The 23,591-nt window shown below is 41.8% G+C and overlaps 1 protein-coding gene across 8 annotated transcripts; it reads right to left on the bottom strand.

Annotated features, from left to right (window-relative positions):
- Nucleotides 1-365: 365 nt before the first annotated feature.
- LOC108111936 (probable lysine-specific demethylase 4B) lies at nt 366-23,387 on the bottom strand. Of its 8 annotated transcripts, none has more exons than XM_017221599.2 (9): nt 22,737-23,387; nt 11,522-12,043; nt 11,113-11,451; nt 10,733-11,055; nt 10,417-10,667; nt 9,921-10,295; nt 8,918-9,322; nt 5,156-7,379; nt 366-2,696 (listed from the first exon to the last, which is right to left on the bottom strand). In XM_017221599.2, the coding sequence occupies exons 2-9, from the start codon at nt 11,951-11,953 to the stop codon at nt 1,616-1,618; spliced, it is 5,430 nt and encodes a 1,809-aa protein (XP_017077088.1). In that variant the 5' UTR covers nt 11,954-12,043; nt 22,737-23,387; the 3' UTR covers nt 366-1,615. The 8 variants fall into 8 exon arrangements, with proteins under 8 accessions (XP_017077088.1, XP_017077089.1, XP_017077095.1 ...); XM_017221600.2 differs by lacking the exon at nt 22,737-23,387 and adding an exon at nt 13,849-14,399; XM_017221602.1 differs by lacking the exon at nt 366-2,696 and adding an exon at nt 3,018-3,132.
- Nucleotides 23,388-23,591: the final 204 nt, after the last annotated feature.

Raw genomic sequence — 23,591 nt, forward strand, 5'->3', positions numbered from 1 at the left:
ATGCTACATACATATTTACTTACCTTAATTTTTCCTGGAAAAATGTGAGTATAAGGAACTACTAAGAAAAGCGTTTTCCTTTCAAATCCCCTCTCATTAACTACTTAAAAATTAAAGAGTTAAAACTTAATCCAAGCTAATTTTACATAATTATGATTAAATACCGAAATTATTTGGACCCTGGAATTTACCTGTCACAAAAAGAAAACCCATCATAAATAAAATGTATATATTTTATTGCTTTAAATTTTTAAAATTGTATTTTATTGTTTATAATAAATATATATATATTTATTAATATATATTCGTAAAGTAATATTAGCTTTAGAGTTTGTATCATACATTATGTAGGCTACTCGAGTTGCTTAATTTGTAGCTTTTTGCTTCTTTATTATATTTAAAGTATATCTTACAGAAGTGCAACTCATTTTTGCTTATTTGTCTTAGATTACATATTTTAATATATATATATATTTTAAATCATTGTCTTCCATCGATTAAACTTATTTCAGGCTTAGTCTAGCTTCGCTTAGTTTAGTGTGTTGTTGTTTGTTCTTGGGTCGTTGGTATCGCAAGAATCGTTTTAAAAAAATACTTTAGTCTAAAGTATCGAGCCTACAACTTAGAGTAATGTTAGGTCAGTGCTATGCTTGTATTCCTATTTGTATGTATGAATGGCATAACGAAATTGCAAATAAAATATATAATATATATATATATATATTTATATATATATATATGTATGTAAAGAATATACAACACGTTAAATGAAATTATAATGACAAGGATTCTGGGTGCACGGTGGATAAGAATGATTAACAAAAATAAATAAATAGATTGAGAACTTAATGAATAAATACTACATGAATTACGTTGCATAGTTGCCGGTGTGTATCTCTCATTATGCAAGGAACAAATTATATTTATAAGTATCTATAGAGAACTATCCCGCGGAGTTTCAAAAGTCATGAGTTATCCTTCAATAAAAACGGAATAGTTCCCGCAACACTAAATTAGGCTAAACATATTTTGGCCTGCACCTATGCACTTGGGCAGGCTAAATAGTTACAACTGGTTTGGGGTGTGTGTCTCGTCTTTGGACTTAAAAGTTTAGAATTTAGCTTAGGCGTACAAATAATTTAAATTTACGATCCTATTAAGTTTGCCTTGTAACGATACATATATTTGATTCTTCCGCCACATCATTAGCGCGCGCGTATGTGTGTGTTTCTGTGTGTTGAACAACATTTGATTTACATTCTTGTAGGCATTCGGTTTGTAATTCTTGAATAAAAAAATAAATTTTGTATGCACCTCCAACAGTGTGGTAATATCATAATTTAGCTTAGCTTGGCTTATGTTTGAGTTATTATTCATTTTGGTTCGCACTTCCCCCCTTCATTATTGGTGGCCAAATGTGACGATTTTTGAAGTATTCCAAAAACCGAAAATAAGAAGTATTCTAACGTTGCAGACAGCACAGAACTTAGCTGCAGCTTTGTGCCATGAGCAACTGCATCACTATTGAATCTTTATGAGATTTCTAAAAGAAGTAAGTAGTCGGCATTATGGTGGCACTGTTCAAAAATCGACCCATTTGGCCACCCATTAGCCCCTACGCGGCGAACAACTGAGCAGCGGCAGCAGCGGCAGCCTGTTGCTGTTGTTGTTGCTGCTGCTGTTGTTGTTGCTGCTGGGGAGTGGTCGCCAGGATGGGGATGGCCGTGCCATCGGCAGTAAGGATCAGAGTCTGCGTGGCTTGAGGCGCTGCTGTTGGCTGCGCCTGCGCGGCTGGTTCGGTGGCCAGGGCAACGTTACCCGGCAAAGCTATCAACTGCTGTTGACCAGCCTTGCTGGGATGTGGTACTTGGGTGGCAGCGATTATGCTGCCATCCGCCGACTGCAGCAGGATGGTGTTGGCCGGTAGATTAAAGCAAGTCACAGTGCCATTGGAGGCCACTGTTTGTAGCTGCAGCGGTGGCGGTTGGGGAGCCAACAGCATGGTGGCTGCCGTCGGGGCCGACGTGTTGTTTGTGCTGCTCAGGTCGAGGCCATCAGTGGTCGACGCCTCCTGCAACTCCGGCTGATCCTGACTGTGCTCCTCGTCAATAATCTCCTCGACCAGATCGTCCTCGTTCAGCTCTTCTATGATGTCCTCTTCGTTCTCTACATACCCGGAAGCCTCAACGCCGGAGCTAACCAAATTGACGACGCCTGGCGGCGATGGCGTAGGAGTAGGCATGGCCAGGTAGTTGTCCCCCGACTTGGCCGTCACGGCCGTGCCCTTGGGTATGCGGAATTTTCGCAAGATCTGGGCAGTCGAGGAGGATAGTGCACCTAGGGCCACTGCATCTTCGTCCAGGTCCTCGTCGATTTCCTCGCCATCGGCCAGTAGTTCCTCTTCGGCCGCAGGCTGTTGCTGCTGCTCTACAGTGGCTACTTCCGGGGCTACGATAACTTGGCGCTGATTACGGTTGGAGGCATTGACGCGCACCAATGTGACGCCACCGGTTCCATTTCCTGTTCCGGCCTTAGTATTGCCATTAAGAATGCTGAGCTGCGGCTGTTTGGCGGCACCACGAGCCAGCAGGATGACAGGCGTCTTCTTGGCCGGTGGCTTGAGGCCATTGCTAGCGCTGCTGCTCACGTTGTTGTCGGTGGCAGTGTTGCTAGTGGTGTTGCCGCTGCTGCTGCTGCTGTTGATGTTGGGAGGAAGGATTGCATTAGTAGCATTACTTGTGGGAGTCGGCAACACATGGGACTGGATATGGGGATTGGGCATGGGAGAAGTTTGGCTCGAATGGCTAACAAAGTCAGCGAACTTGTCGACGAAACTGCTGTTGCTGCTGCTGATGGTGATGTTGCTGCTGCCGCTGCAACTTTTGTTGCTATCGGCTTGGAGGGCACGGGCATTCGCCTGTTTGACGATGATTTCTTCGTAGTAAATGCGATTCGCTTCCACTTGGCGACGCTGCGAATCTTCGAGTGTTGTGTTCTTGATACTTTGATTGTGATTCTGACTTGGATTTGGATTGTTGTTGTTGATAGTAGTGTTCGGGGTTCTGTGATTGCTGGGTGTGGTGTTGTTGTATGGCCGCTTGAACGTTTGGTGGTTGTTGTGTTTAGAAGAACCTGTTGTTGTTGTTGTTGTTGTTGTAGATGATGTGGTTGTTGTTGTTTGTGTCGCATGATAATGAATTTTTGTGTGCAAATCATAGGGAATAACACAAAAACACAAACAACAGACGAACGTAAAATGTTTGTTGGGTGAAAAAAGAAAAAATAAAAAATTTGATTAGCATATTTGCTTGATTCTTCTTTTGATTGGTGTTAGTTTTTGGTTTGTTTATTTAATTTGGCTTTGTTTTTTTTTAATTTAGTTTTTAGATATGCTTAAATCAAAGTTAATTTTGGTTAGTAAATGATAAGGACACTTATGACTGATAGCTTAATTGGATCGAATAAAGTTGTGTGTGGATGCATGTGGGGGGATCTCTGATTGTCAGTGGCCAGGTTATTGCCTCCACTTCTTAAAACATATAAAAATCTGTGCAGGCAGTCCTCAATTTTTTTCATGGTGAGTTAAAGGACCAATTCTTATAAGGATGCTCTAACCCATGGGGACTTTTGTTAATAACAAAACATAAAAGTGTTATGGAAAACAAAAAATAAAAAACAAAGAAATAAAGCGAATAAACAAAAGTACACATACCTTTCACTAATTGTCCAATATTATAATTTTGTATATTTATATTATATATTTCTTTTATTTTTGTGTTTTGTTTGTACTGAGTGTGTTGGAGATCATTGTTTGTTTGCTTGTCTCTTTGAATGTTGGCTTGTCGGTCGGTGCTGCTCTTGCACACTCACACACACAAACACTCACACTCACAACAACATGTGATGATGATGAAGAAATGAATGAATCAATGATTTAGACGAGATCTCCTCAAGCAAGTTGGAGTATTATGTAATGTGACGAATGTAAGTACTCTAATGTTCGATAAGTTAGTTCGGTTCTGGATTTAGACTTGTTTGACCGCTGATCTCGGCAAACATTTGAAAATGACTTCCATTTGCGTGGCTTTTGATTGGAAAGGATCATGGTTAAGGTTTTCTCATTAGCTCATCGTTTTTTCTCTTTCGTTGCGAACTCAGAGCTGAGTTTTCTTTTGTTTATTCGTTAGATAGAATTTTTGGTACTTTGGCTGCAGCTTTCTGTGGCGGTCAGATTTCTCAGAGAGCTAATAGCACGGCCTCTGATATATCGTAGCTATAGTTATAAATCGTGTTTTGAGTGTTATATTGTTGGGTTGTTGTATTGATTGATTGATTGTTTGATTGATTGATTGATTGATTGGTTGGTTGGTGGATTGGTTGTGTGTACATAAAATAAAACAAGAGAAAAAGAAAGAAAAAGAACAAAATTGCATTGGAGTATAAAACGTATTTGAACACAAGTATTTTCTCGAAACAAAAAGTAAACGAGTTTTGGTTATTCAATTTGATTAATTCTAATTTTCGGAGGTAATCGTTGGCATATCATTATACAAGAAAGCAACAACAAGCCACACAAGGAACAATCTATTCGAAATAGAGTGCAATACCTCAGTGGGTTTATGATTTCATAAATAAATAAATAAATAAATGCACAAATATTAATTCATACGACTAAGATACAAAAAACTGAAAACTTCTGTTAAAGGCTACAAAATAATACAAATAAATATGGTTTTACATAATGAATGAGTACAAAATATAACTAAAGTATGCATAATTCTAATTAAAAACTAAACAAGATAATGCTTAATGTAACCCCCTTTCCCCCTGATATTGAGTTTATGTGTTTTTTGATGGCGGCCATCGGGTGTTTTTGAGTGTTTTTCATGTACACCCTCGTTGCGCGTCTCAAAATACGTGAAAGGAAGATCAGCGTCGCAAACGCATCGAATGGATTACGAAGGCAGAAGTTAGCAATATCGATAGAGTTATAGATACAGATACAGAGAGAGATATATATATATATATATAGATATAGTACAGATACAGTTAAAGAGCGGCAATCTAATCGAGCGCGTTACACTAAGAGCAGTCGGGGAAGACAGAGGTGGGAGTGGACTAAGTGGGCTTTTGGTTAGTTGAAAAGAACGTTTACCTAATTTCTTTGGTTTCCAGCAGGGACGAGGTGTTCACATCGTTCACCGCATTGATCATCGAGGTGGGCGAGAAGGGCAGGTGGTACATGGAGGCGGTGTCCAAGGCATAAGCATCGCCGCCCTTGATCAGCAGCTCGTTCTTCAGCTCCATGAACTGCTGGTGCGGATTGTGGTGCGTGGCGAAGGGCTGTTGCTGCAGTAGTTGCGTCTGCTGATGGTGTTGTTGCTGGTGGTGTTGTTGCTGCTGTTGTTGGTGGTGCTGCTGATGCTGATTCTGCGCGTCCAGCGCGTTCGCATTTAGCGTGGGCTGCGCGCCGGCGTGCGTGGTGAAAGTGTACTGAGAGTAAGGACATAGGTCGCCCAGTTCGGCAGATTCCAATTTGGGTTGGAAGTTCTGCAGGCCGTCGGGCGTCAGGATCTGGTAGCTCTGTACCGTACCGATCACATGCTGTTGCTGCTGCTGTTGTTGTTGCTGTTGTTCAGCTGCAGCTGGAGTAGCCGCCGCGGTGGAGCTTAGATAGGTCACATTGTCCAGCTCGTAGTGCGGCTGCTGCTGTTGCGCCTGTGTGGCAGGCTGTTGGGGTTGCTGTTGCGGTTGCTGGGTCGTCTGATATGTGGTCGCCGTCGGTTGCTGGCGCTGAGCCTGCGGCGCCGTCGTGTATATCGCCTGAGTGCCGTCCAATTGTAGTGGCACAAGGTTCCCAGCCTGATCCTGGATCATGATGCTCTGACCGTGCAGTTGTTGTTGTAACAGCGCCTGTTGAAGCTCCAGTTGATTCGAGTAGATTAATGTAGTTGTCGGCGCCGTCGGTTGACCGCCATTTGGCGTCGCCGGTCCTCGCTGCAATCCAACGGAACTGGTGGCCCCCGGATTGGCCAGTGCCAGCTGGGCCCCTCCGGGCAGGATCATTCCACTGAAGTCCAACGAGGGTAGAGTCTGCAGTTGATGTTGGGGCTGCGAAGGCGTCGTTGGAGCTAGCGTGGTGGTCAAGCTGTGCTGCATCTGTGGTTGTTGCTGCTGAGAGTGGCTCACACTGACAGGTGCCAAGGTCAGAGACTCGCCATTCTGTACATCATCCAGCACACTGTCGATCTGAGCCAGCCTCTTTTTGGCTGGCGTGCTGCCATCACCACCCTTGGTCTTCCGAACTCGCGGAGTGCGGGCGGTACGCGCTCGTTTCGCTGGCGGACCCTCAGCCTTGAGCGGCGTCGTAGTAGCCGACGGTGGCATGGGCACATCGCCGTGCTTGTCCTTCTTGTGCATCTTCATCTTGTCGGGACGAGAGAATTCCTTGTTACAGATGGGGCAGGCGAATATCTTGCGGTTTTGGCCCTCGTGGAAGAGGTAGGCGTGTCGCTGGAAGCTGTACTTGTTCTTGAACGTCTTGAAGATATCGTTCTTGGCGCAGACCAGGCAGTATGCCACGCCGTCGATGATGTGCTCGTAGCGGGCAATGTCCAGACCACGCACACTCATCTTCTCCAGGTACTCGCCCTGTTCATCGTCGGCGATAACACGAGTCTTGCGCTTGCGTTTCTGCTTGGCAGCGGCCGCTGATCCCGACTTGGGCACCATCGCGGAGACCAACGTGGTGCCTGAGCCCGGTTGTTCCTGACTAACCGTATAGCTGGTGGTGCCGGCTGCTAGCTCCGCCGCCTCGGCCTCCACTTCAGCCTTCATTACTTGGAACTCTTCGTAATCGTTCTCCTGGTCCGGATCATTCTCCGGATCGTGCTCAAGACTCTGTTCCTCGTACTTGACCTGCAGCAGGTTCTCCTCGTCTTCCTCATCATCACCGACGATACCGTGCTGGGGCTCGTATTTGATAATGTCGGCGGCCACGGCACTGCTGCCATTACTCAGGCAATCGCTGCTACCGGGCTCGCTTTTGAGAACATGGTACTCCTCGTAGGTGTTTCCATCGAACTCGATGATCGTTCCGTCCGTGTTGACCAGGGCCGTGGTTGTCGTGGTTGCGGCTGAGTTGCCTTGCGACACGGGAACGGGCGTTGGTGCGGCAGAACTGACCGCTGGCATTCCGCCGTTGTAGTTCTCGAACACTATGGTGGTCGGTGTTTGTCCATCCTCGCCGGTGGTGGTGATGTAGTGATAATGTGGCTGCTGCTGTTGCTGGGCGTGGGTGGCGGTGATCGTGTCCACTCCGTTGGTGTTGGCGTTCGTGTGCAGGATGGAGGACGAACTAATAGTTGTGACCACATTGTCTTTTGTTTATATATTTTTTGAAAATACATATTTGGTTCGGTTCATAAAAGATGTGTTTGAATGTAATATTTGCATAAATCAATAAATTAATTCGTAATTGAAATCGAAATCAATCAACAATTCACTCAAATCAGGTTCATAGAAAACAAATGTAGTGCAAAATGAAAGCTAATTGCGGCCAACATCATATTTATATATGTAAGTGCCACAAATGGGTTGCATCTGTTGCACTTACACGGGCCTCTTGATCGAATCGATACGATACAGCAATATAAGATATATATATATATAGTTAGAACGTGAGTGAATTGGTTTTTGTTTGTCGGTAGAATTTGTGTTTACTTAGATCTACTTTACAGCAATCGTAATCGTAACTCTGGTACAGTACTCGCAACTCAATACGTACGAAATAAAATTAAATAAATAATCGACTTGATTAATAATTAGAGGACAGAATAAATAGGATGAAACGGGTGTGTTTGTTGTTGGCCATCGTTGGTCAGACTCCTCCATTTGGGAAGGAGCTGAGAACGGAGTGTACGTATATCGTATCGTATATTGTGTGGGAAACAATAATTGAAAGGTAGAAGAGAAGGATAGTGTCATTACTAAAAATAACTAAATCATAAACGCAAATCTAATAGGTATAAAAATTATTTTTCAAATTTGGCGCCCAAATTATGCTGCCTATCTTTAGCGCGCGCATGGGCAGCACTAAGGCTTTCCGATGGGCAGCACTGGTCACACTTATCCAATGTTAGGCGCCAAAAATTGAATTGCAAAATCTTAAACTATAGCTAATAAAATAAAATAAAATATGTGATCAACAATTTTTGAGCCTTTTTCGACGCGCTTTGCACGAAGCTTTCTCAGTTAAAATGATTTGTGCATTTATTTATTATGTGATATATCCAATATTCACGACAATATTCGGGACGGACACAGACCTTGGAAAGGGTGTCGCAAATTAAAGGCGAGCATGTAGTGTACGGGAAAGCGGTAGTTGTTATTAATTGGGTGATGCGTTTTGATTTTGATTTTCTGATATGGGTCGGTGGTGGTTAATAGAAGAGTTTTTCGCCTTTTTCTTTTTTTCTTTTTTTCTTTATTTCTTTTTTTATTGGGAGGGGCGAAGGTCTGACAAGAACACGGCAAATGGAAGTCAAATTCTTTGTTTTTTCTTATTCGAAACATTATCACCTCAATGCCGCGATTGAATTTTGGCACAAAACGTTAATATAAATTAAATTTGCAGTTATTAATGACGGATGACAAGATGGAGTGGAATGGATGACATGATGGATTAATATTGTGAGACACTTACAAAACGAAACGTTTGATTGAATTCGAATTTGGCCAATTCGGATGACGATCAAAATAAAAATTGTGTGAGTTGTATTTACAATGAGAGCGGTTAGTGGTAATAGCATTAACTGAAACACCAAATTCGAGTACACAAGAGGGTTAAACCATACACAAAGACTACAACCAACAAACAAATAAACATAAAGCGAACAAATTCAAGGCTGACACTTACCGGCTACACTGGTTGCAACATTCTGTTGCTGTTGCTGCTGCTGCTGCTGTGGACTGCTGGCCGTAGTTTGATATGTTGCCGTGGCGGCAGTCACGGCATGTCCGTTTGCATCACAGAGTATTTCATTTTGCAGCTGATAGACACTTCCGTCCGTGCTGCCGTATTGTTGCTGCTGCTGCTGCTGTGGAATGCCATTTAGGGTATTGGCCGCGGGCAACATGTTGACGTAGACAATCTGTTGCTGCTGCTCTTGACTAGACTTGGATGTGGATGCTTCTGTTGATGCTTCTTCTGCTCCTCCTGCTGCTGCTGCTGTGGAGCTCGTATGACTTAGTTTTGGTATCTTGCCCTCAAATTTACGAGACTTTTGCATAAACTGCAGTTTCTGTTGCTCCTTTTTGGCATCTGAAAAACGTCAATCGGTACAGTTTAGTTCGTGATCGAGTCTCGTTTTTCATTGATTGTGATTAAATGCAGTTGATAATATTCTTTGTTGGTGTACACACAAACACACACACATATGTGGACTCGGGGTTTTTTGGGGGAGGCATTGCAATTGGGTGGGATGGAGGTGAGTTGTCAAAGCGAAAGAGAAAGTGAAGCAGATTCTAAGGCAGCAAAACAAGAACGGCAAGAACAGAACAGGCCCAGGCAGCACCAACACCTTCGGATACGTTTTAGTAAAACAGTTTTGGTTTTTGGTTAGTTTTTAGCATTGACTTAAAAGCGTGATCGTATATTTATCTGGCTCACTCTTATAATTTTAACAAACTAGACGGTTTATTTGTACATTAAAACACAAAACAAAACGATGAAATGCTTGTCAAACGGCTTTAAAACTCGAATTTTGTTAGAAGCAAATAGCTGTGGAACATGAAATGATGTTGCTAAAGGAGAGACATTGGGTTAAGGGGGTATTGCATGGATGGCTTGGAGGTGGTCAGGTGAAGATGTGATTATGTGGATGCAGTGGTGCAGTGGCTGCTTAAGCTGCTGCTCTCACCTCCTCCGCCATCTGCTGCTGCTGCTGCTGTTGTGTTTTGTTGTGTTGTCGTTGCAACAGCCACTGCTGCCATGGGTGGTGTTGCGGCAGCAAAAGTTGCTGCCGCCGGAGGAGTGACATTCGTCTCCTTTTTCCGTCTTCCCGCTGTCTTTCGGGGCGTTCCACTGGCCTTGCCACGTCTCGCCCCACGCGATGTCGATGACGTCGAGGATGCAGGCGATATGGAACGGTCGTCCTTGGTGCGCGGACTACGACCTCGACTACTATTTCGCGAGTGGGTCTTACGCTTGGACGCCAGCCAGTCATCGTCATAATCAGCATCATACCGACGCTTCTGCTTGCGTCGCTTGAAGTCCTCCTCCTCGTCATCGTCTTCTATTAACAGGAAGATTCAACAAGCAAAAGAAATGGAAGACAGAACAAAAGCAAGAAAAGGAAGACATTAGAGTTCAACTGAAAGGGGTCGATTTTCAAGGGCACCTGCCGGCCCACACACCTGTGCCGTCGTCTATGTACTCGAGCAGTTCCTGCTTAGTCTTCAGGTCCGCCGGACTCATTGCATCCTCGTTGGGAAAGTCGCCCTCTTCAGTGGCCAGATCACCGGTGTCCAGCGTGAGAACGCTCTCTTTCAGCATGGCCTTGACATCGTCGGGTACGTTGGGATTCTGTTGGATTTCATCCAGATCCAGATCAGGATTACGCTCCTTAAAGCTCTTGGTCTTGGTTGGGTTGCATTGCTTTTTCATTCTGGGGAGGAGCAGGACACAGGATTAAGATACCCTACAAGACCCACTGAGCACAAGGAAACCTACTTTTTATCACATAGCAAGACATCGAGATGTGGTGGAAGGGGAGCGGCGCTAGGCACCCCATTCGCCGGGTCTTCCGGATGACGCCCCAAGTCACGCCCCTCCATCCACAGTTCGTAGCGGTCGCTTTGAAAGCGCTTGACAAATGTGTCCATTGAGATTTTGACCATATCATTGCTGCAGGTGCACTGCACCGCCCGCTTGCCGTACTCAATCCAGCGTTCCATAGCAAAGTTTGTGGACTCGGCACAGTTGAAGCCGTGGTTGAAGCCGGCATGATAGCCGAATGGAAACGTTATCATAATCTCGCCCGCCTCCTGCGTGATCTGCAAGAGCCGGATTTAATATGACCACTTGGACAGGAATACAACTGAAAAACACACCTTACTGACGGGAACGTCGTGATGCTTGAGGATTTGTGGTGAGATGAGCGTCATTTTGTGGCGCAAGTAAGCGTTACAGTTCTTGTAGCTGGCAGGAAAATACTGATTGGCAACCTTCTCCAGCTTACGGCCACACTCGGGCGGTACCACGTACCACGTCTTTGGCGCTCCAAAGTGCAGGTAATTGATCGAGTACAGGTCCATGTCCTCTGTGTGCCATGCAAAAGTAGTCTTCCACATGCCAAAGTACAAGTATGCTGTGTTCACACCGTCAATCTGGATATTGTAGTCCTTGTTCACATAGTCTAGGATGGTGCCCAGCCGGTTGATGTTCCAGCTCTGCAACGGCAAAGGCAACGAATCGTCAACGGGGAACGGCAACCCAAAACCCCAACCCCTATCAACTTACATCCTGGTCGGCGTCTGTGATGCTCCCGCTGACATCTGCCCCGTAAATGGGCGCCACATATGTTATGTTCTTCCAGTACTTGCGCTCCAGATCCTCAAAGTCAAAGTGTTTAGGTGTAGCATAACGCTCAGTGCTGGCCAGGTCACTGAACTGTTTAACTGTGAGTGGCTTTTTCTGAATATTAATCTGTTGGTAGTAGCCCTGTTTGCCGGTGACCACCTGGCAGATGGGTGCCGGTATCGTGACATTCAACGCATCCAGATCGGCGTACCCACTGCGACGGGGCACCCATTCTGGTGGAGGAACCACTTTGGCCAGACCGGCTTTGTGAGCGCCCTGCGATTCCATGTAAGCAACATACTTGGGAAAGTCTTTGAACTCCTCCCAAGTGGGTCGAAAGACCATAATACGTGGCACCTCAGACATTTTCATTTTTCGTCACCGTTTCTATATCGCTTCGTTCTGACTTTCCGGCTTTACTACTCTTCGAGACACAATTCTCTCGGAGTCCTCGATCTGGAACTGTGATAGAAGCAGTATTAAAACCTATTACTCCCGTGCAGCTCTTTAATCCCCGGCAGATGCCTAGCCCGTCTGCCTGCCCCGTTGCTGCCAAACGCTCAACGATCAGATGGGATCGGATCGGATCGCTGGGCTGCCTACCACAAAACAAACAGAGAAGGAGCGCTGAAGGAACAGCTGCAACTTTTCGAGGTTTTTTTTTTGTTTTGTTTTAAATGGGCGAGGCAGCAACAACAGCAGGCAGACCGACCGACTGGCAGGAGAATAGAGGCTGGCAGGATATGCAGTGCCGTTGCCCCTGCCCCTGTGTGACTGCCTTTCGAGTGGTTTTCCGCCTGTGCTAGCAAGCAGGACCCATAATAACCCATAGGAACCCATAAAAAGTGCAACGATCGTTCATTTGAAAACCTTACAAACTACGAGGAAAAAATGGAATTTGAATAAAGTATATCGAATTTCATGCAAAACCGGCTGAAAAGCTAGGTGTTAAGGAAAAAATGGGTTAAAGAGAAATAATGTTTGTATAGGCTGAAAATGACAAATTCATTGAATTTAAATTATTATGAAATGCTGTAGAGTTTTTTAAACAAAATAAGATATGAAAATAATGGGTAAATTTAGTAGATCATAAATAATAAAACACTGAAACGACTATAGGATACTCAGACTGATTATTAAATAACCATTTAATACATTATTAATGTTAACTTAAAATGGTTTATAAAATAAAATACATAAATATTTCCAATTTGATTGTACTTATAAATTTAGCACTTGCACTTATAGGTACCATTAATATATGATCAACATTCTTGCATATTATTGAAATATATTCGGTTTATGTCCGACAAAAGTAAATGTTATCGATTTAAAGTTACTGAAATCTCAATATTCGGTAAATCGAAACTCCGATGTCAATTTCAAATGGTCAACGCTTTTAATTGTTTATTGAAAATATTGTTAAGTTTAATTTTATTAAGGATACCAAAAACCTCAAACAAATTGGTTTATCAATGAAATAATTTTTATATTTATTTTCATTATCTTTATTATTCTTTTATGTAAAAATAATAATTTTAGGTTATATTACATTTATAAGTATAAAGCATCAAAACAAATACATAAGTCATGCTTAATGGCCAAATTTCGCTATCTGTATTTCTGTATACGTATAAAAAAGAAATCGCAATAAATCAAACTGAAGTGGATAATTAATTATTGAGTGCCAGGACGGACCGTTATCCCCGTGGCAAGTCATTTAAAGGGATTGAAAACGCCCAATAAGCAAATGACACAAATCCGGGGACATCTTTTTTCCCAGTGAATACCAATTGTTTTCCGTTTGTTTTTCTTATTTTCCGTACATGCAGACGAAAAGTTCTGCAGGCCGGATGAGTAGCAAGGATAACAATAACGAGGACAACGCTGTGCGAGACATCCCAGAGAACTAGATGAAAATTTACGCAATTTTTCGGCCACGCAGAAAACTGTACCACCACCCGATAATTTTACAGAGAGCGAGACCACAGGGAAAAAGAGAACGAGAGCCGAGTCGACGATGAAGGGAGATGTGGAGGGGTAAGGGGGGGAAGGGTGATGACGAGTGCGCAAAACTATTTGCTAGTTACGAAAAAGAGAGCGAATATGGGATAAAAGTAGCGAGAGACTTAATGCAAAGGAGCGGGCAGGACATACTCGCTACAAAGGGGATTTTTGGCAGCGAGTAGTTCTGTATTTATGTGTGTGTGTGTGTGTGTTTACGAATATGTGAGTGTGTTTGTGAAAGGACGAAATTTGGAACTCACTTGTGATGTGCTTCGATGGGATTTTCTTTTTTTTTCTGCTTCTCTAATTTATTTGAGGCTCTCCGTGCGTAAGTCCCAACAAAATGCAAATGTACTTGTTTGACTATATGAGTAACGCTTGCTTGATGTTGCCGTTTTAGTTGCTGCTTCGTTGCTTTTGTTTGTATTGAGTTTTAGTTTATTGCACATTATTTGATTGTGTATTTGTATATGAAACTTTAGCTCCTTTTAGCTGTAACTAACTTGCACAATTTGATACGAAACACTTGAAGCGCACTTTTATTTGTTTTGTAATTCTTGTAGAATGATTTAGCTTTGGTTTAGTTGGTTTAATTATTTTATTTTAGGTTATTCTGCAACATCTGATGGCGTCGTTGTTTTGCGTTTTATAGTCTTTGACTTGGTGGCTGCTGCTCTCTCTCTTTTAAAGGATGTGTATATATATATTTGTATATATATATATGAATAGTTAACTAAATGCACTCACGACGGGCGCGACATGTCTGAGCGGTCTGAGCGGCAAGCGTTGACTGAACGGCAATTCGATGCCAGGACGATGGCGACGCAGGCGTCGAATGAACTCGCTCATCCTTCGCACACTCTCTCAGACACACGCACGCACACACACACTCACGTTACATGAGAGCGTTGTCCTTTTAATGCGAATGCTCTGGTCAAAGCATAATGCGAAAGGAAATTTGGTGTAGAGCAAGAGGCAGACGGCACAAACAAGTTTGACAGGATAATTGTGGATAGGGAAATGATGGCAGAAATGGAAAACTGGCAGTTTTAAACGCTCCTCTTTTCCTCCATCCATCCGTTCGCCGACCAATACTATTTTTCCTGCTCTTTTGTTTCAATGCGAAAAGCAAATGTGGCGAAAATAAAAATGCATTCGCCTTTGGAAACTCTCTCTTTTGGGGTCGGGACGGACTTCCATTTGCAAATTCTCTCTCAACATCTCACTAAGTACTTTGAGAAATCGCAAAGGACTTAATCCTCATTATGCATTGTCCTGACGTGGATTTCGGATATACGTGCGAGGACCTAATCTAGGGCTTGCGGATCTCGGATCGCATGCGATCGTTCGTAGGTAAACGACAGTGGCAAAGGTTAGAGTTTGAGGATCCACTTGAGACGGGTTCGAAGGATACACTTACTTGAGAAGGCTTCACGTGCCGAATATTTAATGATTTCATATTTTTTGAAATCATTGCAAAAGCAACAAACAGGAATTGAACCCATATCAGATTAATTATCTTTATAGCACAATGTTTTGTTTATTTGCATTTGCTATAATAGATTAAACGAACCACTTTATAGAAACTAGTAAATAAAGTAAAGTAAGTAAATATAAACAAATATTCACGCTAGATGGATAGTTTTAGGCTGATCACAAAAGGTGCGGATCAATTTTTTTTTACCATAATCATTTATTAAGTTAAGAATCGGTAAATCTTAAAAATACCTTAACAGTAGATTGAACACAAATAGAAAATAAACCAAACCTTAATTACTGAAATGCTTTAAAAATGTGGATATGGCAGCCTTGCTGACTCCTAATTTGTATGGCGAAACTTCTCGTTTAAGACGGCTCAGTGGTAGAAAGTAGATTTCTAGCAAGTAGGCTGGGCGCGATCAAAAAATCTTGTATTAAATAGGCTAATAATGATTTACAAATAATATAAATACAGTGTACGCCTAAAGAAACAGTAAGTCCCTTTATATACATTACAAAATTTCTTCAGGTTAAACAGAGTATGGTCAAAACAAAGTTAAGATTATCAAAATGTTATAGCCCACCATTCTAGTAATAGGATATTCTATGGCTTATTACTTTTAATGACTTTAATTCCCCAAAGCATTAAAAGAATGGCATATCAATTCCTTTTTAATGTACAATTTAATGGAACACGAGTTTCTAGAATACAAATTAGCACATCTGCAACAGCGAAGGATAACTGCAACGAGCAATTACGTGATAGCGTTTCGATAACAAGCTTCCCCCATCCTGTAATCAGAAAACCCATACAAAAACCAATACAAAAGGAAGAATATTATAATACAGCAGAGGGAGAGAGAAAGAGATACAAGGAGAAAAGGAAACCGGGCTGAGTAATTACAGCCGCATAAAACGGCAAAAGGAATGCCGCGGAGTAGTATAATTTACAACATGTCATTAGTCGGGCAACGCCTTTAGAAAAATGGAGCTTGAGAGAGCGGTTATCGGCGAACGGTGTGATCAAAGCGTGACCAGAGCACAAAAGAATGGTCACACTGCACACGGAAGGAACTGGGCAAAAAAAAACCAAAAGTGGCGCGGTGTCCAAGGATCCGTAAAACTTGTTTCTTCAAAGCAGCTCAGGCATAACGTAAAGACCGCGAGAGAGCGAACGAAAAAGGACGAAATAGAGAAAGAGCTTGCACCAAGGCAGCGAGAATGTCCAGGCGGCGGCTTCAACTTCCGGCAGGCAATACTCACACACATACTCACATTGCAGTTGTGTACACAATGTGGTCATTGACTGAACGGTAAAAAGCGAAAACAGGAACCAACAACAACAACTGCAGGAACAAAAACAACAACTGTCGATGACGTCGCTGACGAAGAACACACGGAGAACCGCCATAATTTGCGTCCCCTTTTTTCACATTCTCACTTCTCCCCTTCTCCTCCTCCTGTCATTTCATATTCCATAGGCACACAAACGCACACTCACACGCATACATGTTCGTCCTGTGTCTCGTGTGATTTCACAAAGCATTTCTCTAATACAATTTCTCAAAAAATTTCAATTCGAGCTCCGCTTTGCCCCAGCTGCGACAGCAGCTACAAGATTATTTATGCTTTTTTCCTGGTTCCTGCCTGTCGTTGTAGTTGTTGTTCCTGCCGCTGCTGCCAGTTTCCCGTTTTATATCCTTTTGTGACGCTAAGCACGCGCGTCGAAGCCGCACAGTGATTCCAAATTTATCAAAAGGTAAAATGTTTAAAGTTAAAGAAAACTTTGTATTGTAGGTAAATTAAATGGAACTAAAAATGTGTTTTATTAAAAACAACTAATTGTTAATTTTTCTAGTAATTTCTTACTTTGTTCCCTTTATATATATATGTATATATTAAAAAAGTTTTCTGAGTTTGAAGATTGCACAATGCAAAAAGTAGGCAATCATTTTAACGAAAAAACAATTTTTGTATTGATAATTAAAACAAAAAGAATGGTGAATTAGTTTCACGTTTTCTTTGAGACCAGTTCCACTGTGCAACGAACACAGGCAGCGACCAAAAAGCAAAGCACGCGTCCCCTTTTCGAAGTTTCCCTTTTGTTGTCCTTTATCTCAATTGCACAACTGTTTGGCTTTGGCTCGTTTCTCTGCCTTTGCCGCTGGCCTTTGTTTTGTTTATATGCTTTTCGTTCGTTACATTTTGTGATTCTGTGTATGTGTGTTGGTGCTTAGTGTTTTTGAGGGACCCTTTAAAAAAAAACAGGCGCCCAGCTATAGTCGTTCTGTCGCCCATACTTTTGCTTGTTGTTGTATGCTAAGTGACTAAGAAGCGAAGAGGTAAGAGGAAAATTCGAGGCGCATGACAAGTTTTCCAGTGCAGGCTTTCGGCGCACACTCGCTGCTCTCTCTCTCTCTTGTTCTATTCCTCTATGGTTCTCTCCGCTCGTTTCTCTATATCTCTCTCTTTCCCAGCTGCAGCACGCCCAGCAGCTGCAAATCTAATGAATTCTCCTTTTTTGCCATTGTTCGTCTATTTCTTGACACTTTTCGCATCCCAAGTCTTATTGGTCAACAAAATGGCCGCCATGTAGAGCAGAAAGCATAATTCGTAAGGATATATGGAAATATATAAGTAAAAAGGAAAACTTTCCAAGATGCTTGTGCTCGTGCTCAAGTGGCCACTTGGTTATACTGCCATAGGAAAGACGACCGGAGCAGGATGTGCTAACCAGGACCTTCTTAGGGACTTACACACAGTGCTCCAAATTTATATTTGTGGCATTGCAAGATATAGAACAAGGACGAGAGGAATTTAAAGAAAATGTAATTAGCAGAGATAATTGACCCAGAGAAGGTTTTTTAAATTGAACAGTGAAAATTTAATATTTGGTTTACAAAAAGTGATTGATAAAAATGTATAAATGTATAAAAAAAACATATTTTATTTATTATTTATTAATTCGATTATTAATTTCTTTACTTATAAAATAAAAAAAATTTGGTTCACACTGAAAGTATAAATTCAAAGCCGCGATAAAAATCGAACGAAAAAAAGTATAAAATTATGTTGTGTTTTTCGTACATTATTGTACGAGTATTGGTAAGAGCAGCAATGTCCCGAGATGGAAAAAAGAGGAAAAAACTTCAAAATATTCCATAATCTTCCAAAGCTCCACCTATTAAAAACAATCCCATCACAATTAAAAGCCATTAATATTACCTTAAACCTTGCACAATACAATGGGTTCTAACCTTTAATGCCAACCACTTAATACTGCATGCCCTTAGTTCAACTTGAAATGATCGCACCACCCACCGGCGACAAATGCGATGCAACCACCCGGCGGGGCGACGACCTGTTGAGTTGGCAACTTGTTCGCACTTCATCCACGGCACAAAACCACCACACCTGACCTGGAAACTTCCGTCTTCGGGCGGGATCTGTGCCAAAAGCACCACCTAGTCAGGGGTATGTTCATTATGCTTTATGAATGGGAGCGGGAGCGGATGCTCCTTGCTCTGCTTTGCTTTAACTACCACCGACGGCTCGCTCTGTTTTGGTCTCAATTGGCAATGTTTTCTTTTTTTTTGTTGGGAAAACCCCTAAATATGACGAAGACGTTGTGTGGATGGATGACATGCCGGCACACGCCACTCAACTCTACCGAATCCATATCCGTATCCGTTCCCAAGGTGGTGGGTTCAAAGGCACATGACCAAGAGCAAGAGCGGATACGGTCGGTGCCGGTGTCTGCTGGGGTTGCTTTCGTTTGTTTACATTTTGGGGGGTTTTCCCAACGTCCTTGCACCTACGACAAGGCCGTGCGGTTCAATGTGGTGCGTGCGTGTGAGCGGAACCACCCCATGCGCCATGTGGCCCAGAGCAAGTGCGCCAATGTAGGTCGGTGGTTGCTCCGGCTCGGGCTCTTACCCTGGTGGTGATTCCAAAAATATTCCCAGACATGTCTAAGGGTTACTGCCATAGCCTCTGTCACAGTTCGGTTTTTGTTTATAAACATTGCGCAAAACAGCTGATTTTCGGCCATCCCCCATAAGCGTCGTCCCGCATTCCGCTCCACAACCCCAAAGAACTCGGCACTCTGCAAAGACAAAGTGTGCTCCAGACGGAAAATATTGCATCACCTGCATTCCGAGTTCTTAAACGGAGAGCTCGTTTAGGACAGCTGGCTGGCAGGCTGGAAGGCACAGCAGCAGGCCGGCTCATTTAGAACCGACAGATGTCTGTCGATGTCGGCCGTAAAATGGAATGGACGTTCGTGGACAGGCAATGCAACGAATTGCAGCCGGCACTGAGGTATTCAGGCTTTGAGCAGAAAGGACGTCGAAGGAACCGAAGGGATCGGAATCGAGCCTACTTAGCTGGCCTGCTGTTGCATTGATTACTTCACGGACGGGACTGTCGTTAACATCTGTTTCGTTTTCCGTTGCTCATCGTTCATCGATCCTCGCTTGGCGTGTGCCACGGGCCGAAGGACATCTGCCAGCTGCTGAAGAGGCCCCCAACAGTTTCTGGCCCTTTTTTTAGCGAGCGGGAAACTGATAAAGCTATTTTACCAAAAACATGGGGCGAGTTCAGGTCGTTCTTAAAGAATGACTTCCTTTGTAAGGCCAAAGTTGTAAGCCAGTTACATATTTTTACGGTGACACAAAAAACAAAATTTGTTTCGGTTGAAACATAAATTATGTCATCAGTCGAACTGTTTTTTGATTTTTTTGTAACTAAGCCATTAAAATGTTTTTCCGTTTGCTTGAAGGGCATTCTTTTAAAAACTTTTAAAATAAAAACAACTTTATTACATGTGACTAGTTAGACTTTAATAGTTAAAGTTATATTGTATATATATCTTCAATATAAGAAGTATTTATGTTTTCCGTTTAACGAGAAGAAATTATAAAGTTTGTGTTAATCTAACTTAAATTCCGTTTACTCATTTTAAAACTATAATAAAGTAATATTCTATATCATTATAGTTGTAGTTTTCGAAAAATACAAAGCAAAGCATCTACTAGTAATATTTATTAAATACCTAACTCTAACTAGGCATAGGCCAAAGGCAGGCAACAATCTGATCAATCAATCAATCAATTTGTTAGGCAGAACTGATATGCTGGCTCCACTGCCAGCTGCTTCTTCAGCATCCGCATTCGGATAGGCATCAGCTGTCTGACCCCACAGGATGCCTTTCCAGTGCCCGAGTAGCCAGCATAAAAAACTTACAGCTAACCCAAACAGCTTTCCAAAAAATGAATTCTCCCAGCTGTAACTGGACACCATTACCCGTAGGGATGTATGGTTGAGCATGAAAATGGGGACAGGGATAAGGTCGACCTAAGGAAGAGGGGAACGACGAATGCCCCACCAACTGGGAAAGTTTCGAATTGCGTTCTGAACAACTGGCTTCGCGTACGAAACCGGTATGTTAACGAAGGGAAAAAGGACACGACTGCGATCACAGGCGATTACATTCAATTTACGAGACTGAACCTGGTGAATACGGGCGGACTACTAAAAATGTTACACAATTTGAGACTTCCGCTTTCGACTGTCTTTAAAAAGGAAGTGTAAAATGTCGCTAAAAAATAATCACGGCTTCCCTGTCTTTTCCAAGACTGTCCCGTCCCAGTGGCAGCTGCATTTTGCACTGTGTTTGCGCAGGCGTACATTGAACCCAGTTTCTTTTAGGTTAAAGGCGGCAGGTAAAAACAGACCGGCAGATGTTATCCTATTCACGAGTCCTCTTTGTCGCAGGTCAGTTGCTGCCTCTAGAAGAGTTGATTTTCGTTATCCTATAGCTCCTTGTGGGCACGTCAAATGCTTGTCAAACATTTGTTTACCTTTGTTTGGTTAAAAGAAGTCATTGAACGCCGGGCAAGGAACTACAATGCCGCAGCTGCTATTTAAACTAAAGGGTGCCTAACTATTTACGATGCCATCTTATTACAGTTCAATCAAGCAATTTTTTTTATGGTTTTTATACCCGTTACTCGTAGAGTGAAAGGAATTATTACATTCGTTGAAAAGCGTGTAACATTCAGAAGGAAGCATTTCCGACCCGAGTATATATATTCTTGATCAGTATAAATATATATCCGTCTGCTTTCCCGTCCGTCCGTCTGAACGCTAAGATATCAGAAACTATAAGAGATAATTATTTTTTTGATTAAGCAGGCAGATTCTTAAGGACTATACGCAGCCCAAGTTTATTTCTTCATCCTGCCAAAGTTGGGATTAAGGAAGTAATTTTTTATGGCATCCCAAATGCCTACTATTTTCACACCATCTGGCCACGCCCACTCTAACGCCCAAAAATGCGAATATCTTGGAAACTATAAAAGATAGAAAGTTAGGCTTAGGAATACTTATTTTAGAGATGACAGCTTGGCGTGATTTTTTATCCGGCCATGCCTACTCTAACGCCCACAAAAAACAAAAAAACTGTGGCATTCATAATATTATAATGAATGTCTTCATTTGACCTTGTATAACATATTTATAGGCCTCACATGGACAGTGACGTCACTATTATTTAGTAACCATGCTTTTTTGAAAAAAGGTGGCGATTTTCCATTTCAACTAGCAAAATTAATATTTTATATATGTAAAACACTAACGGGTATCTTATAGTCCCGGCACTTGACTTAATCGTTTCTTCTTGTTTCAACTAAGGTTTAGAGGGTAAAGGCTAGGAAAGAAATAGCTTATATCAAAGTTAATATATGCCAAGTGTAACATTTCATTTTCGGAAAATGTCTTTTGGGGAACTACTCCGTATTTTTATATTTCATATTACAAAATCAATGAAGAAATCGTCTAGTTTGTACCCAGAACCACCGTAAACATAAAAAAAAAAGAATATTTCTAAACATAAACTGTGTTATGATTATATCGATCACAAAAAATCTTTATCTTTCAAGTTCAGTTGCCCATTATTTCAAGGGAACAATTTTATTGCGCAGGTGATCACGTTTTCTTGAGAATTGAATTCGGTTCAATTTTTATTTCTTTTAAATACTTATAAACTAGACATTCGAAACTGTATGAAATTCAGACAACAACTTTGTCAATAATTTAGTTGGCTATCGTTTGTACAAAATTGGATTTTTTCTTGATAGTATATTAATGGTTTTGTGTAATGAAGGAATGAAACCTAATAGGATGTTTATGAAGGGTCTTAACAACACATAAATTATCCCTATATAAATAAATAGTAAAAAGGAAACATATACAGTTAAAAATTATTTAGGGAAATCCTTAATATTTTAACAATTTACCCATTAAATAATTGTTAAACTTTAAAATTAAAAACCAAAGGTGGTTCTTAAAGTTATAATAAACATAAATAAACATATAAATTGCTCAAATAAGTATTTCACAAATATTTGCAATCTGCACGTGCTAACATTCAGTGCTAATAAAACGACCCCGACTTTGTATTGTAGTCATCTACATAAAAGACAGAAAACACCGACTTAGCAAATTTTCCCAAGTTAATGGAATTAATTCGAGTCCAATCGTTCCAGTAAAAAAGTGGGTGGTAGGGTTAAAGACGCGGTTGGCAAATTGAAAAATCGATTTTGCACAGCGGACTCGTTGTTGCAAATAGCTATTGGGAAATTGTGCAGTTTCTGTTGGGAAAACTCACCTGACTGCTGCTGCAGTTGCTCCTCGTGCTCCTACTCCTCCTCTTGGGATACCCTTTCAGCGGGCGTCTCTGGAGGATGTGGGGCACTTTTTTTTTGCGTAATTCCTGTAATCCGTACAGCAGGTGCAATGGGAATCGGCGAATCGGGAATCTAAGAATCGGAATCGGCGTACGTGACCGAGAAAAGGTGCACGTTCACAATGGACGCAGACGCAGTTTATTTACAATAGATTAGCTGCGCGATGCACATGTCTGTGTGTTGTTATTGTTGTTACGTTAATAATGCTACTGTTCTTGTTTCTCCGAGATGGTTAAATTTTTAAATATCTCAGTGCCCACCCTGTACGACGATTGAGTTTTAACATTTGTATATATTTAGCAGAAATTCACTCGCCATTCTAGGAAGATGGCTACTTATCAGACGCTTCGCCCTCAGTCCAATGGACACACTCTAATTGGAACATTTACACTGACGGGGTAATTTGTCACTTGGGGATATCATAAAATATTTACCCCAAAATATTGTTAAATATCGTGTCCACTTGACTTTTAACGAAAGCACAACACAAATTACATTAGTTTATGTATTTACTTTTTGCAAAAATCTTGCCATGCAAAAACACGAAAAACAGTGTGGTTAGTATGACCAGATCTCAACAGAAACCAATTCTAAATACCTATGCATGTCTATCGAAATCGCAATAGTGTTGTCAAGATGGACCCGTCAGGTATAAATGTAGCCAAGTTAGCTACTAGTACAACATTTGGAAAAATTGTTGTATTCTTTTCGTCTAACCATAACCATTTTTATGTAAATTAAATCAATTAAAAATAAAATTGAAAGAATTTGCAATT

The sequence above is a fragment of the Drosophila eugracilis genome, unplaced genomic scaffold (genome assembly GCF_018153835.1).
Source record: "Drosophila eugracilis isolate 14026-0451.02 unplaced genomic scaffold, ASM1815383v1 contig_90, whole genome shotgun sequence".
Lineage (NCBI taxonomy): Eukaryota > Metazoa > Arthropoda > Insecta > Diptera > Drosophilidae > Drosophila > Drosophila eugracilis.